The 15,766-nt window shown below is 36.2% G+C and overlaps 1 protein-coding gene across 3 annotated transcripts in view; it reads right to left on the bottom strand.

Annotated features, from left to right (window-relative positions):
• LNPEP (leucyl and cystinyl aminopeptidase) overlaps positions 1–15,766 on the bottom strand; it is a 49,178-nt gene that overhangs the window by 11,279 nt on the left and 22,133 nt on the right. For all 3 annotated transcript variants that reach the window (XM_036403431.2, XM_036403433.2, XM_036403432.2), the window contains 8 exons: positions 14,568–15,408; positions 12,047–12,185; positions 9,340–9,471; positions 7,066–7,186; positions 6,277–6,431; positions 5,831–5,944; positions 3,271–3,402; positions 450–581 (listed from right to left, as the gene is read on the bottom strand). In XM_036403431.2, the coding sequence (XP_036259324.1) occupies positions 450–581; positions 3,271–3,402; positions 5,831–5,944; positions 6,277–6,431; positions 7,066–7,186; positions 9,340–9,471; positions 12,047–12,185; positions 14,568–15,408 (1,766 nt within the window). The remainder of the gene's footprint in view (positions 1–449; positions 582–3,270; positions 3,403–5,830; positions 5,945–6,276; positions 6,432–7,065; positions 7,187–9,339; positions 9,472–12,046; positions 12,186–14,567; positions 15,409–15,766) is intronic.

Raw genomic sequence — 15,766 nt, 5'->3', positions numbered from 1 at the left:
TCATCACACTTTTTAAAACAGAAGCTATCACAAAGTTAGTAGAGAGTAACCCAAGACACAACACAACACAAGACCTCTGTGAGGCTGGATATAGCTATTCCTTGAAAGCAAATCTTATCCTGAATTTTATTGCTTTCACTCTGGTCTTAACACTACCCATGTAATTCTAGAGAGGATATGTCCATCTGGATGGACAAGCAGGGCAGTACGTACTCACTCATAGTGCTTTTTTGGGATAGTATGCAATGTAGCCCTAGAAGCTTCAGTAAACTTCTCGCTATCTATATGAAAGAATTTTGGAATAAAATGAGCAAAAAATTCAGAGTGCTTACCTGTAGTTCATTATCCTATCTTTTTAATCAACAAGGAAATAAATAAAGCCTATGATACTCTTTAGAGAAGTTGAGAAAAAAAAAAGAAAAGAAGAACAGTGCGTCCAGGATGGATACCTCATTCATGCTGTCCCACAGGTCATCACTCTGGGCAGTTCCATAGCTGTGATTACGCAAGTATACCTCAATGCCAGCTTGGAAAACATCCTTAGTGAGATAATGCTTCAGCATCAAAAGAAGTGAAGCCCCCTTTAGGTAGAAAAAAAAAGAAAATTAATCAGTAAATTGAAGTTACAGAACTTTTTAAAGCATATGCATATTATAGCTCTTTCACAGTACAGGAGTAAATCAGAAGCTAGCAGATTTTATTCCAAATAATAACCTTCAAATATTTACCTTTAAACTCAGTTTCCTTGGGAAAATATTCTTTTACTATTTCATAAACTCCAAATACAGTTACAGAAAACACTAATGTAGTTTGAAAATTTTTCCCAACTGCTTTGGGAAAAATATTTTAAAGGCTCAAACTACAATTACAAAATGGACTATCAGAATTTGACATTTTTTCCAATCAATATAATCTGAAAAATATTGCCTTCTTACTGATATGTCTCTGCTGGCTGCCATTTTTCATTACTAATACACATCTGTATGGTACAGAACTGCACTTGTGAGAAACTGTTTAACAGTCATATGATGTGCATTTGAATCAAAAGCCTAAAAATACAGGAAAAATGTAAGATACACTTGGTAGGCTGGAATTGACTGCAGAAGAGTAAGTATGTTTTGATGTGTTTAAATACAGCAACATCTTGGAAAGAAAAAAAAGAACGTATAGTTTTAGTATCAAAAGGGCTGTGAAAGTTTCTATGTGAAAGCCACCAATAAGTAAATTGCCTGAGGACCTTCATATTGTAGAACAGAACACAGAGGAGCAGCCATAGATCAAGAATAGTTTAAAGGTACTCTTTATATTTTTGGTACTATTTCTAGGAAAGAAACAAGAAGTAAAGGAGAAGATTTTATAGAGATAATGCATTGTTCTCACACATTCCAGTTGCAAATTCTGTAATGTGAGTAACGTCTTATCTGAAACTGAAGGTGGCCTGGTTATTCATTACTCATCAAATGTCAGGAATAGCCCTTACTACAGTTTTTAATAATATGGCCACAATTTCCTCTCCTGTACGCATCAATACTTGACCTACAGCTCTGCTTCTTTGTTTTTCCTACTGTCATATCCTTTCAGTTGGATCTTGTCCCACATACAGGTGTTAGGTTTACTGACAGTCTGCAAAACAGTCGGACTAAAAATAATATTGTACAATTATTTCTGTTCAAGACAGTACAATGCAGAGGTCACCTCCTAATCTGTGTCAGTTGGTAGTTCAGTAAAACAAATTACATTGTACAATTCAGTAACAGACAATCCTTTGCCTATCAGGGACTACATTACATGTGTCCTCTCACATGAATTGCCAAGAACTCTACCTAAGCTATAAGGACAAGAATAGTGTAATACAGGAACTTCATGCATGAATGAAAAGCTATGCAATGAAATCCTCTGAAACATAGAAAGCAGCTGTGAAAACACTATTTCTGACAATGTGCAAAACCTCTTTTGATCAGCTCTTAAAGGTGTAGGTTAGTACAATTGTATTCAAAATGTGCACATACTTATTAGTAGCAATGAAGTAATAAAATAATTATCCAAATATAATGTTATACTAATTGACTGCAACTCCAATCCAATCACTTAGGAAACTTTTCCATTAAAACTATATAGAGAAGTTTCAATCAGTCAAAGACTGTCATAATTTGTATCTCTAAAGTTAGTTGGCTACAGACATGATTGTGCCAAATGCATAGCTTCCAGAAGCTCACCAAAAAAGGAATTACTTGAGACAGCACCTCTGTAGCATTAACAACAGCCATGCCTTTTGATAAAAGGAGAGAATCCAAATTCATCTGGCAACCAAGGTAACCTGAAAATCACACATATCTGTTCTTGCAGCTGAGAGAGCAGAGTCCAAAATAAATGGAAGCACATCACTACTGTAAGTCTACTTGGCATCCCAGACTATTCAAGGATGCCAGACAAGACGTGTTGACCAGTTGAGACTTGCAAAAGGAAACAAACCAAGACTGTCATGGGAACTGCATTCCACTGAGCAGAGGAAGATGCAGTATTTGACTATTTTCTAGCAGAAAATAGATGTCCCCATGACTTCTAATTAGATGACAGTGATGGAAAAAAATGCCAGCTAATCTAAAATGAACAAAGAAAAGGCTTTCCTCCAACACTACCAAAATCTGGCATCTAAAACCTGAGACAATGTGAATAAAAATTTTGCAAATACAGGTATTTCTTCTCTCATGCATTTTTAAGCAAGGCACCAAGATGCTTTAATAACATAAGCCTCACACACAACTCTCACTAGACATTATAAATAATCACATTGCAGACAACCAAGATATGCAGTAAAATAATTTGCATTCAGAGGCAAGTGTCCACTCTAAAATACTGGAGTTTTTTTAAACCAGAGAGAGTATAAGACTGAGTGATTACTTTGGTGTTTTGTTTTCACTCTTTTTTTAAACCACTTGTTACATTCTGCTACCAGAAGAATATATGCCTAACCGGTTATGTTGCTTCATCAATTGGTTCTCCTCTTACATCTTCATGAGTATTATATTTAGTGCTCAAGCACTGAACAAGATGTTAAGTAAAGCAACAAATACATATACATAATATTTTCCTAATTAAATGCTACATAGACCTCAAAAACATTATTGAGAAATCCTGCATTGTTTGAGTTGGGTGTAAATAACCTCCAAAGGGCTGTCAGTACATGCCTATTTACTTGTGATTCCACATTCATATTTTCAATAGCTAATGTATCACTTTCCAAATATTTTGGAATATTTTTACAGTTACCTTGATGTAAGAAAGAGCATCAAACATTTCTTCAATTTGCTCTGAAGACTGAACAGAAGAAGAGACTGGATGTGAAGAATTCAAGGCATCCTTCATCATAGCCTTGAAAATTAAAGTAAGGAAATCTTCATCCTGGAAGAGAAACATTTTTAGCTGTTTAGGGAGCTGAAATGTACATGTTAAGCAGAAAAGTAAAAGTTGTCCCTGCTTTGCTCCTCCATTGCTTTAGGCAGCAAAAGAATTGTCAGGATATCTTTTATAAAAGCTATTTCCCTGCCACATTTTAGCCATGGAATCTCACTTTTGAGTTTGCATCATTATGCAGACCTTTAAGGCCCTGTCTCAGGCAAATGTGTCAAAGGCACTAGACAAAAATGCACCTTCTAAATAAGTGTATGTCAAATTTCATATTCAATTTCACCACTGTTTTCAGTTCATTTACAGGAGGTAGGGAATACAAAAATATTACTTTCATGTCATGAAGTCTAGAGAAATTATTCATTATAGTAATGTTTGGGAAAATGTAAACAGCAGTTTATCTAGTGATTACCAAAATCTCTTTACTTCTTTTCTTCTAGAATGAGGATATTAGAATTTAATACATTGGTACCAGAACAAGAAAACCACAAACACTGAAAAGAAGTTGATCACATTGGTATGTGTCCATTTCCTTTCATCAAAACAAGCAAACAATTCTCTGTACAGTAGAGAGTTAAAAAAACCCATAAAACCCAACAACAACAACCAAACAAACCCACAAAACCCCTCTGTGAAATACAATAAAAATAACTGTTAAAGTTTAAAATGTTAAGGCTACTCTTCTTGAATGGAGAAGTTCTGGGTAATGTCTTTTATTTTCACCAAAACACATTCTAGGACCATCAAACAATGAAATGAGATATTCGTAAAGGCAGCTTGTCAGAGAGCGTTTGGAATGAAGTACGTAGATGTTAGATGTGTCCTTGTTAAAAAAGAACACTACTTTTGTGTCTCACCCTCAGCACATATATACCCAACAAGCAGAATGGCCACATACTTTTGGTGACAATCCAGCTAAGCAACCAAGCTAGACCAAATGAAGAAGTTTTGAAACATCCAGTGCTGTAAAAGAATTCTACTGGACCAGGTTAGCAACTCAAGTTTCTTAATACTAATAAGAGTGATTTAAGAAGTCAAACTCACACTTCTCCAGAATGCTGAGAAGATGATGATAATTATCAGGCAGGAAACACTCAGTACAAATCAGGTATTTAATCCCATGACTAAGGTAAATCACGTAAACATTCCTAGAGGCTGATTTCAGGGCTCAGGTATGTCCTCTCCTTGGAGCTATCTCTACCCAGAATGAAAAATTAGTCTCTCCACTACCCTCTACATTTAATTCCACTAACCTTTGTTTATCTGCCTGTCATTCTCAGTGACAAGAAAGTTTTACAGCAGCAGCTGATATCCTTCCATTGGAAAAGAGAGACCAAATTTGAATCCATCATGTTTTCCAGTGTCTGAAAAGCTAGGTCACTTAGTACCTGAGTGAGTTAGTAAATAATCACTACATTATTATATCAGAAAGATTCTATCCTTCAGCTGTATTTGTAAACAGAAGTGCTTGTGGGAGTAGTGCTTTGTATTAAGTGTAACCCAATGCTATCAGAATCCTCTGTGGTGGACCATTTGGTATTTTTATGCCAGGTCTGCTCATTTGTGAAATTCAAACTGCTTCAGACATCAGCAAGAACCACAATGATGGGAAGACAGGAGTTACTTCATGTAGCGAAAGAAAACAAAGGGAACTTATAACAAAGAGCATTTAGTTAGAAAGAAAAGACGATTCAGTCAAGGCAGAAGAGATATAACAAAGTTTTTAAAAATGTAACAAGTAGCAGATGCACAGTAGTTTTCAGAAAGAACTACTATATAAGCATTTATCTTTAAGAGAAAAGTCTGATTTTGCTATTAGGGAACTGAATAATTGGTTAGCAAATTTATGAACAATTATACTATTGGCTTTCCAGGCTCACAATGTTCTAACCCAATGGTGAAAGTATTATAAAAGCTATGTACAGTTTTAATAAATGTAGTTATGCCATGACTGGCAACTGTGCTTCTTTCATGTGATTGCAACCTCAGGCATATTTAATAACCTAATGCTTCCTAGGTCTGTTAGGAAAAGCAGAAGTAGACAAACTTGTTCAACAACATGTCTGCACTTCTAAAAAGATTTTGAGTTATAATTTGACACATAGACATCTACATGTTTTAACACCTGCTATTTTGCACAGAATACTTTAACCTTCACAAAACACAGTAGACTGCCTGTAGGTTACTATAAAAAAAAATTTAAAACCCACAGGAACAATGTACCCTTCTCAAAGCCTTTATCACTTTTTTTTACCCCTTTTATCACTTCCAATATGACAAAATGCAAAAGCAGAGACGGGTGATCTCAATGGCACCCAAAATTAATTTTAATATCAGTTTATAAGTATCAATCATTTATAGGCAGCACTTAAAAACAGCTAATAGTGAAGGTACTGAAAATGTGACTATAGAAATTACTTACTGAACGTAATTCTGGAAAAACCTCCTCCATGGCGAAGTATTCCATGAATGTGGCAAATCCCTCATTCAGCCAGAGATCATTCCACCATTCCATAGTTACTAGATTGCCAAACCACTAAGAAAGACCAAAAACATCATTATTTTCTTAGAATTAAAATCAAATGAGAAGTACTCCATCCATCCTCTGCCTTATCTAAAATGAAGGTAAGGTAAAATGAAGGTCAGTCAAAATCACAGTGAAGCCTTTGCAGCAACATCTCCTTAAGCATGGCATGAGAGTTGAACTCTGCCTTGTGTGCTGTAGAAAATACACCTGCAGGTTGTCTAAACAGATACAATGCACTACCCAGTCACAGTGAGGGGAGGGGCGAATTTAAGAACAGAACTGCACTTAAAAACAAAGAAATTAAAAAAGAAAAAAAACCCAAAAACTTCCCAGACTATTACCTGATGGGCAAGCTCATGTGCTATCACTGCAGTTATTAGCTTTTTATCCCTTGCTGAAGAAGTGTTATTGTCAAATAAGAGTGTTGTTTCTCGGAAGGTGATCAAGCCCCAGTTTTCCATTGCACCAGACTGAAAATCAGGAATCGCTACCAGATCTGGAAAAGATTTGAAAGAAGATTTTGAAAATTGCTAGTTAAACCAGTACTATCTTTCAAGACTACCTATTTTAATTATTTAAACCCTGCAGTGTGGACACATACTCAAATCCCAAGTACAGATGCCCCATAGATTTATAATGATTTTTCTCTAGCAGTACTCTGACAAAAACAACTTAACAAGACCCTGCCTATGGATCCTGCATGAACAAAAGTAGCATGGAAATGAGATGGCCTGAAAAGTACACTACTGAAAAGCAGTGTCTTAGAAGACTGCATTTCACTATCTTTCCAGGCAAACTAATGCATGTAGAGGAGTCAGGCTGCAGATCTTGCAGTTGTGAACATGGTTCACAGATTGAGAATTTCCTCACTACTAAGGTGAGTAACACCAAAGAAATTCTTCTGTGTAAATTTATGTAAAAATATAAGCAATCTGTTTTCAAATGCTCACAAAAGCTTTCCAACTTGGGAATCACTTAATACTTGCAGCTAGACAAACATATATTTAGTTTTTTTATTTATCTAATAATTGTAATACTTTTTTAAAAAATGAAAATTCCCATGCATTTCTCAGATCAGAGCTTCTTCTTTTTTTTTTTTTTAATTAAAAAAAAAGTCCTAAAGAACTTACCTAATTTTTCAAGAGGGTATTTCATAAAAAAGTATTTTTGGTAAAATTCCAGAAGCTTCACTGCTGTGTCTAGGGCATACCCAACTTGGTTTAGATGCTGCGGTATGGCATAGACAGATACCTAGTCCAAACAGACAAGCGAAAATATTTTTAAACTTATAGCTACAAAAGATTTAGAAGTGAAGGAGGAGCTGGCAGGAGTTCCTGAAACAGATAAGACACATTTCTGAAAGTGAATACACAAATTACATAGAATAGTTATGAAGCTGCTCATAAAAAGCTGATTTTTCTTGTTAGAGCCTATTAACAGGTCAAAATACGGGGACACTGTCCTGTGTGTATGCAAGAACAATTCAAGGATGAGAGCTTTAAGGAATGTGTCCAAGAAGGGTCTACATGACACAAATTTTAAAATCCCTCCTGAGTTATTAAGTGACCCTCTCTGTACGCCTCAATCTTTACTCTATGATAGCATTTATATATAGTATGATAGCAGTAGTATAATCTGCAAGAAATTTTCTCTCTCAAAAAAAAAATTGGCATAAAGCTCATCCTTATGGCCACATTAGACACAATGTAAGAAGCATTTATATAAAAATTGAGAGATTACAATCTCCCCCTATTTATGTTGAATTGTCTGTATCAAGAAAACATCTTTGATTAGGTTACAGGTACGTTCATACACACCCTTCCATACACAAACAAAGAAATAAGTGGACAACCATACTCCAGTTCTATAAAAAAGGAGTCGCTCTTCCTGTGCTATAAATTAATTCAACAAATGACATTTCAAACAGATGGAAAAGGTCACCTTTTAATTTTTGAGTTTGAATGAAGCACTTATGAATAAGAATCCATTCCATTGTTCCTGGAGTACAAAAAGTATAAGCATGAAGCAACTTTACTTCAACTCTGCACTATCTTAAAGCTTTCATGACAATGAACTTCTTCTGTGGGAAGCTCAAATTCTTTGTATCTCCCAACCACAAATAGCTGGAAGCATTCTGGGTCTCTATTTCCTGCAAAATGCCAATATATGCTTCCTTTTTACTGACTTTCTTGGCCTGCTGGACACTCATGAGACTAGACCTACTAAAACTCTGGCCTTACTTGGTATTCTTATGCTTTCTCCCTTCATGGTGGCAAGTATTCTTAATAAGATTAAAATACTAATACATTTTTTAAAAAAGAAGAAATTAAAAATAATAAATTAAATATAAATAAGAAGTATTCTTATTAAGTTAAAAAGTTATCTGCCTCAAAGAGCTGACTGTATGGTTTCAGCAGTATACAGTTCAAATACAGACCTGAATAAAAGCCACAAGGCAAAAAAAAAAAAAAAAAGTAACAATCTGTTCTATTCATCTTTCATTAGAAATACTTGTCTAGATCAGAATCAAAGCCTATCTTGCATCTTTACTTGTGTTTATTTATGGGACTAAAGAGAGGGCTTCTCTTTCTACAATGCTACTAGCACTATTCCCTCTGGCATTTTCTTGGTACATAGGCACTTCTGACATTTCACCACAAAGGGGCAGTTTCCACTAACGAGTCATGCAAGTCGTTGCCTATATGAAACTTCTGCACTTTCTAAAATAAGATTAAGGAACATCTACTAATATTAACACGTTTATTCTTTAGTTTCTCTAACTGCACACATTACAGAAATAGGCCATACCCTTGCAAAGGACAAAGCTCAAGCAGGACCTACTCTTTGATGTTTGGAACCTTCGGAAAAACAAAATTAAATAATTGTCTTTAAGTGACTAAATGCAGATTTAAAGTCCACCTAAATTTGCTTTACTGTAGAGCATGAGTTTTTCAGGTATGTTATCTTGGCAGGTACAGAAAATTTTTGTGGCACTGCTTGAAGCCATGTGTAGGTGTTTCTAGAAACATGTCACATTTCTTTACATTCTCAGAACAACTCCTGGTTTGCGTGACATTACTGTTGACAGACAAAGCATTGAAGAGTTTAAAGCTGCTGGCTCCGAAAGCTCTTAAGAATTTTGCATTTTGTAAATTCCCACTTTTAACAAGACCTGATGTAGAGTCCCTTGTTGTAAAAGTGTATTCAGCCTGGTATCACCTCAGTCCACTTTATAGCATATGGCTTTTGTCCCCTACTTATGATGAGCATAATGAAACCAAGAAGATAAATAAATTTAAAAGAGACAGAGTTTGCTTTTTTGCTTGAGGATCTTTTTGTTTTGTTTAGTAGCCTGGTCAGCTTGGGAAGAGTGAAGCAGAACTTAAAGTGAAACAAACACATACCAGAGTCCCATTAGTTTCCCTGCTGACGTTTTTCAAGTCTGCAACAACAAAAGCTAGTAGATAGGTGCTCATCTTCAAACTCACAAAAAACTCATCCTGAACAATTCCATTTGTCACAGGAATAGTGGCTTTCTGCAGGGGAAATGATTATTAATGCAGACAAAAGAACACTAAGACATAAAAGAAACCAATGTTAAGTAATTATTTCATGCTACAGTTTATAGGCACACTTACATAATATCTTTGTATTTTTGTTATATTTCAGAGGGATTGATGATGCTTACAACAATGTAACAAATTTAGGAAACATGAAACATTCACACTTATATATACAAAAATTATTTGTTAAATTTTATTATGTAGTATTACCAAACTACTACTCTGTTGGAGAAACTAACCTAATTTGGATTGCATTTAAAGTCCCAGTATAATCCAAAGTCAACATATAGATCTGCATTGATTCAAGTGAGCATTAGGCTAGACCAGGGACACAGTTCAGCATACCCTACTGAAAACACTGGTGTTACATCAGTTAAGTATTTGTCTCTTTCCATAAGTCTCAGCAAAACTAGGTAACCAGACATACTTACTATTTTAAAATTGAACAAAATATTCATCAGATGCACTTTTACAAATCAAAAGAGAATGCATTTCAAAAACTGAGGAAAACCTAAGACCAGTTACTTCAAAGCAAAAAGATGCCCAGCTTAAACATACACTGACAAAAGTGACCGTCTGCCCAGTTTTCTGAGCACACACTAACATACTTTACAGAAGTAAGATACTGTACCTCAACTTACTGTCTGTGCAGTTTTCTTTAATACTAGTCCTAGAAAAGCATGCTATATGTCTTTAAGTACTTTTCTATGTATTCCTTCACAAACATGAAATACAAAAAGAACAAAGCAAAATTTTTAAAACCACTATAGTGCAGAATACTTAAGGTCTGGAAAGAGAGATGGCAGTTTATAAATTCTGAAACTTCATATATGATTTTATTTTCCGAACCCACAAACATTTAAAGAACAACAACAATATTAGTTTTAAACAAGACCATCTGAAACCAAACAATGTTTTGACATTTAACTGTCACTCAAAATTTAACTGTCAGCCTTAAAGAGAAATGGATTTTTAAACCTGAAGCCATAACCACTATAATAACTGACCATTATGTATGAGCAGAATGCCATGTTTCAATTTCTGTAGTGAATTCATAAATTTCTGCCTTTATTACAGCTTTTGCTTCATAAGGAGGTGACAGTCTGTTTAAGAAAATCTGCTGCAGCTGCAGATAAACTGGTTTAAAAATTAGTTGTTCTCATTAAAAAAAAAACAAGCAACACATCCAAACCAAAACCAGGACAAACAAAACCACAAAAGGTAGCTCCACAGCCCCAAAATACACAGTTTATTTCTAGCCTTAATCCATGTCAAGACACTGTATGTTGTCAAGTTAGTGATGTACACACTAGCTGACAAGGCCTACTTCTGAGATCTCTTGGTCACATAGGAATAGATGATTATTTCAGCAATGTCTGCTGCACACATAACAAAATATTTTGAGTTGGAAGGCACCTACAAGGACCACAGAATCCAAGTCCAAGTGAATGACCCATACAGGGCTCTAACCCACAACCTTGGCATTATTAGCATCTTGACCAGCTTGACCAGCACATTAACCACTTGCCCAGCTCCTAGCAGAGGAGAGTGAGTGAGTACCCTTTCTTTTTTACATAAAACAGAAGAGTGGTCCACCAGAGTTCATTTCTTCCTGTATGGCTAAGAATCACTACAAATCCAAATAAATGTTTGTACACTGTGAAAAGATACCTATTTCATAGGTTGCAGTTATTAGCTTGGTTTTCAAAAACAAGGCATCTGCATCAGCACCTGAGCTTTAGACAGCTTCCTGGAACTCAAGCTGCACAGTGTACATAAATGTACCAGAAACACCAAAGGTGCAATTTTCTCATTTACAGATTAGACCAATGTCAGTATTGAATTTCTGCTGGATGATAAATGGTGGTAATGTTTTGATGAGAGAAAAACTAGTTCAGACACAGACTAGGTAATGTCAGTCTTTCTCATCTGTCTAAATGAATTAGGCTTCCATAAAAGTTTGTCAAAGGCATAATGGCATAAACTATCACCATAAAATTCAGATAAGCTCCTAAAATATTTTGTCTGAAAAATTCTAGCTGAAGGAATGTCAGATTCCTTATTCACATTCTAGAGCTGACTCTGTGTTCATACCACACCTCCCCTCATTTAGCCACAGAAGCACATCCTTCAAGATCAGGCATATCTTTCACATAGACTGGTGCTAATTACACAAACTACTGCTGAAGGTACTCCAGTACTCTGCACATGTGCAGCAGCAGTAAACACAGAAAACTCAAAAGCAAACCTCAAGGGCTGTTGAGACCAACATCACCAACAACATAGCCTTTGCAAAATAACAGTTCATTTAATTTCAACAGAATCCTTCTGTCATTCAACTGTCTCTCAGTAACATCCTACACTGTGCAATGCATTGAACAAGTGTTTTCTCTACAAAGTTCAAGTCTTTGAGAACAAAACAGTTGATAAAGTCATACAGTTTATAGCTTACTCACTCAGGTAAATCCCCCAGACATTAATGCAATAAACACTGAAATGGATTACCTAGGCAGCAGCTCTACTAAAATGCCCCTACAAAAGCAGGTACCTTTGGCATATTTGACAGAGTGGAAAGCTTCTCATCCCTTTTGATCTTGATTAAAAAAGTAGCTTTAAGTGCTGGTTCATCAAAGCATGGAAAAGCAGACCTTGCTGCCAGAGGTTCAAACTGAGTTGCTGCAAACCACCTAATGGGAAGAGTGGAGAAGATCAAAATAAGAATTATTAAAAGCATAAATGTCAGTTTAGTTAGGATAGAAGAGTCATTTCCCTTCCAAACATTCTAAGAGATTGTTATGGGAATAACTTTTTGAAGACTGGCTGGGCCAGTCAGAATAAATGTTTCATTCACTTTCATTTTTTCTTTAAAACGCAGTAACATACTTATTTGAGGAGTAATCTTCTTGGTTATTTTTTGCTTTCTGAACAAAGAAGAATACACCTGAAATAATCCACTTACAAAACAATTGCCAAAATATAAGCCAGCCAGTTTCCAGAGAGCGGGAGCAAAAGGAAGATTGGAAAATTAAATTAGCAAGCATGCCTATTAAATAAGAGTGGAAACCTCTGCAGTAGATAGGACTGCAAGGGAGCTTTTTCATCTACTTGCCAGGCCATTTCCTGCAGATGTTCCCACAGTTCATCTAACTGTATGCCTGCTCCCTGTGCTGGCTAGTAGATAGATTCTGTCCAAGTTCATGTACTGTCTTGTCTCTAATCCAACAGCTATTAATACTGCAAGACGACTTCTCAGGAGTCTATCTTCCTTCTCCAGTATTTTTACACTAACTAGCCATGGAAATTACAGCTTTTGATGGAGGGCATCTCTGACTTGCACACCTGCAAGACAACACAGAGTTCAGCAAGTCTACTAATTGAAGTATTTACTGGTGCTACACGGAGAAGATGGTACACATTTTGGGTTTTTTCTTCCTTGCTTTTTTTTTTAACCTACTGCCAAACCACCCAGAAGAGTTTAGGTAGTTTATTTGTTCAGCATTATGATTCAAACATTTTTGGATATACAGCTTTTCTGAGAAGGCACACTGCTGACAACTCACAAGGTTAAACCGCATGTCTGCTATTAACTTCTTACTCTTTTCTTTCCTCTGACAAATTAATGCAGTTTCACTGCAAGATTGTGCAGAAGAAAAGCAAAGAATAAAGAACCATTCTGCATAAAAATAGAAATAAGGCCCAACTTTTTTATTTTTTATTTTGCTTTGGGCAACAAGTTAAGTGAGTTATTTTGCCATTTTGTATTTTTGTGATGATATAAAAAATACTCAAAAGAAAGTAGAACTAAACTAAAGAAAATATATTTTCTTCCAAAATCAATTGATAGTTTGAGTTTTATATAGAAATTACAGTAACAACAGAGGAAATCAGAGTAGTCTGCATTTGTAAAACTACAGACAACAGACAGACAGAGACAATGCCCCTGCAAAAGGAAAAGGCAGGCAAGGCAGTGAAAATGATGAAATCACTGAAGAGTTATCTGGAAAGGATTTACTGAAAAACATACAGGTTAAAACATGTTCAACCTACAGGTTAAAACAACCTGTTCCTGAACAAAAGCAGGTAGCACTGGACTGAAGGGGGACAAAACCTCAAAAAATTACTCACGGGTCGTATTTTTCCTCTTTGAACAATTAAGCATTCTCTTTCTACTACAGTAAATACGAAAAGAAAAGAAAGCTGCAGCTACATTGGAAAAGGAAAAAAATCCACTGAATTTCAATCACCTAGGCAATTTTTGCCTTCTGCACTTGCCACTGCACTCTTATGTGTGCTTACTTCATGGGAATTCATGTTTTTAATGCCTGCAATAAGTTGCTTAGCTGACCCACACTGCTCTTCCTGTCTCTTTTTTATTGCACCACACTGTTTCTAGAAGACCTGCATGGATAGTTACTTGCCTACAAAGGCATGAACACTCTTAAGTACATGACCAACATAAGGCCCATCTAAAGTGGGGAGGGAGGGCCAATTTTTAATAATCTTCTTGATAAAAAGCACTAATTTACTCTTTGTTAAAAAAAGTGTGATGTTTCCCTTTTCTCCAGTCATGTGAGACTGCCTGACTGCTGTGACTTTTTCATATATGATTGAGAGTGTCTTGGCACTGACATCTCTCAGTTCCCTAACGACTGTGTGATGCATCCCTTTGGGCCCCACTGGGTTCCTCTGGTGGTCTTGAACCTGGCATCTTTTTATGAGGACAGGACTTTGTTTCCTCAGTCCCTGCCTTGAGACTTAAAGGCTCAAGAAATGTGGGAAGAATTTCCAAAGAGAGAAATTAAAAATTTAACAAACCAAAAAAGCCACACTACAACCACCTATAACCTCCACACTGAAGTACATTTCACTGTAGGAGAGGCTGCCCTGACTTAAGGAACTCATCCATGAAAGACATTTTTCAGGTAGATTAATCAAGAGATAAAAGACCGATTTTTCTCAACAGGAATAAGTTGCATAAAATGTCCAATAAAAAAAGCAACCTTTTTACTTCTGTTACCAGAGCACAATCTAGAAGTGACAGAACAGAGAAGCTGTATTAGTGGGCATACCTTTGCTTAGAGTTCTCATCCTTGTAAGAAATTTTGTAGAAGCCATAGTAGGTGTCTGATAAATTAGATGAATATTCCATGTCAATAGTGTAATTCTGTCCTGCAAGGAGAGCCTCCGGTGCCATGAGTGCAATCTGGTCATGCAATGGATATTCCAGGAATTCAACTGGCTTTGCTTGCTGCCCTTGTGCCGAAGTAATTGCTGCCTTGGTGATATTAAGTCCTGAGCTGTGAAGTACAATCTTCTGAGTTACATGGAGGATGTTGACCACTATTTTTACAGAGCCTGTAAATTTCAGAGTAGTTAAATTTGGCTGCAAGACAAGATCATAGTGCAGTGGTACAACATCAGGAGGAAGTCTAATTTTTGCCCATGGAAATAGTTTTCCATTGGTTGCCAAAGGATATATTAGTTCCATTGTATGATTTTTTTTACGGCAGCCTTCTTTGGTAAATGTACACTTGGGAAGAAGATAAATCACTATTATTAATGAAAATGCAATCACAAAAACAACTGTGCAAACCACCAAGGTCCTCGTAGAGGGAACTGAGCATGATCCATTTGGATTTTGTCTATATGCAGACATGTTATTCTGCAGACTCGAGCTTCTGTTCATGAAGGACATCCCCAACAATTTTGCTGATGACTCATAATCCTCCTCATCATCATCCATTTCATGCTCTCCAAGGCCACGCACCAAGAGACGAGAGCTTCTTGGTTCATATTCCACTTCATCAGGCTCCAGTGGATGTAAACAAGGCTCTTTTGCCAGGTCAACCACATCGGGCTCCTCTTCAAACATACTATTTTCAATCATATTCCTGGGTAACTGGATTTGATCTGAAAAAGAAATGACCATATATTACATCATGAACAACAGGCTTGATTTTAACACCTCCAAGAAATTTCACGGAATTACAGAATGGGAAAACGTCTTTACAGTGTATACCATCAAGATCTCTTCCATTTTATCTCCTAAGTTTGTTTCCTGGAAATATTTCTATGCTTTTCTGCCTACACTAACTTTGCTTTCAGTATCTTCAAAAGGATGCTCTCCTTGGGCATAATCAAAAGCATCTTACACCATAACTGGAGGTCAGCTAGACCACTGCACTGCTCTCCCAGTCCACTGATGTCACTGGCTTGGCTGCATTTCCTCTACTTCAGTAAACTATATTTATACTCAACTAAATTCTTC

The sequence above is a fragment of the Molothrus ater genome, chromosome Z (assembly GCF_012460135.2).
Source record: "Molothrus ater isolate BHLD 08-10-18 breed brown headed cowbird chromosome Z, BPBGC_Mater_1.1, whole genome shotgun sequence".
Lineage (NCBI taxonomy): Eukaryota > Metazoa > Chordata > Aves > Passeriformes > Icteridae > Molothrus > Molothrus ater.
Note: the sequence above shows the minus strand (reverse complement) of the source record. Positions and strands in the feature narration are given on the sequence as shown.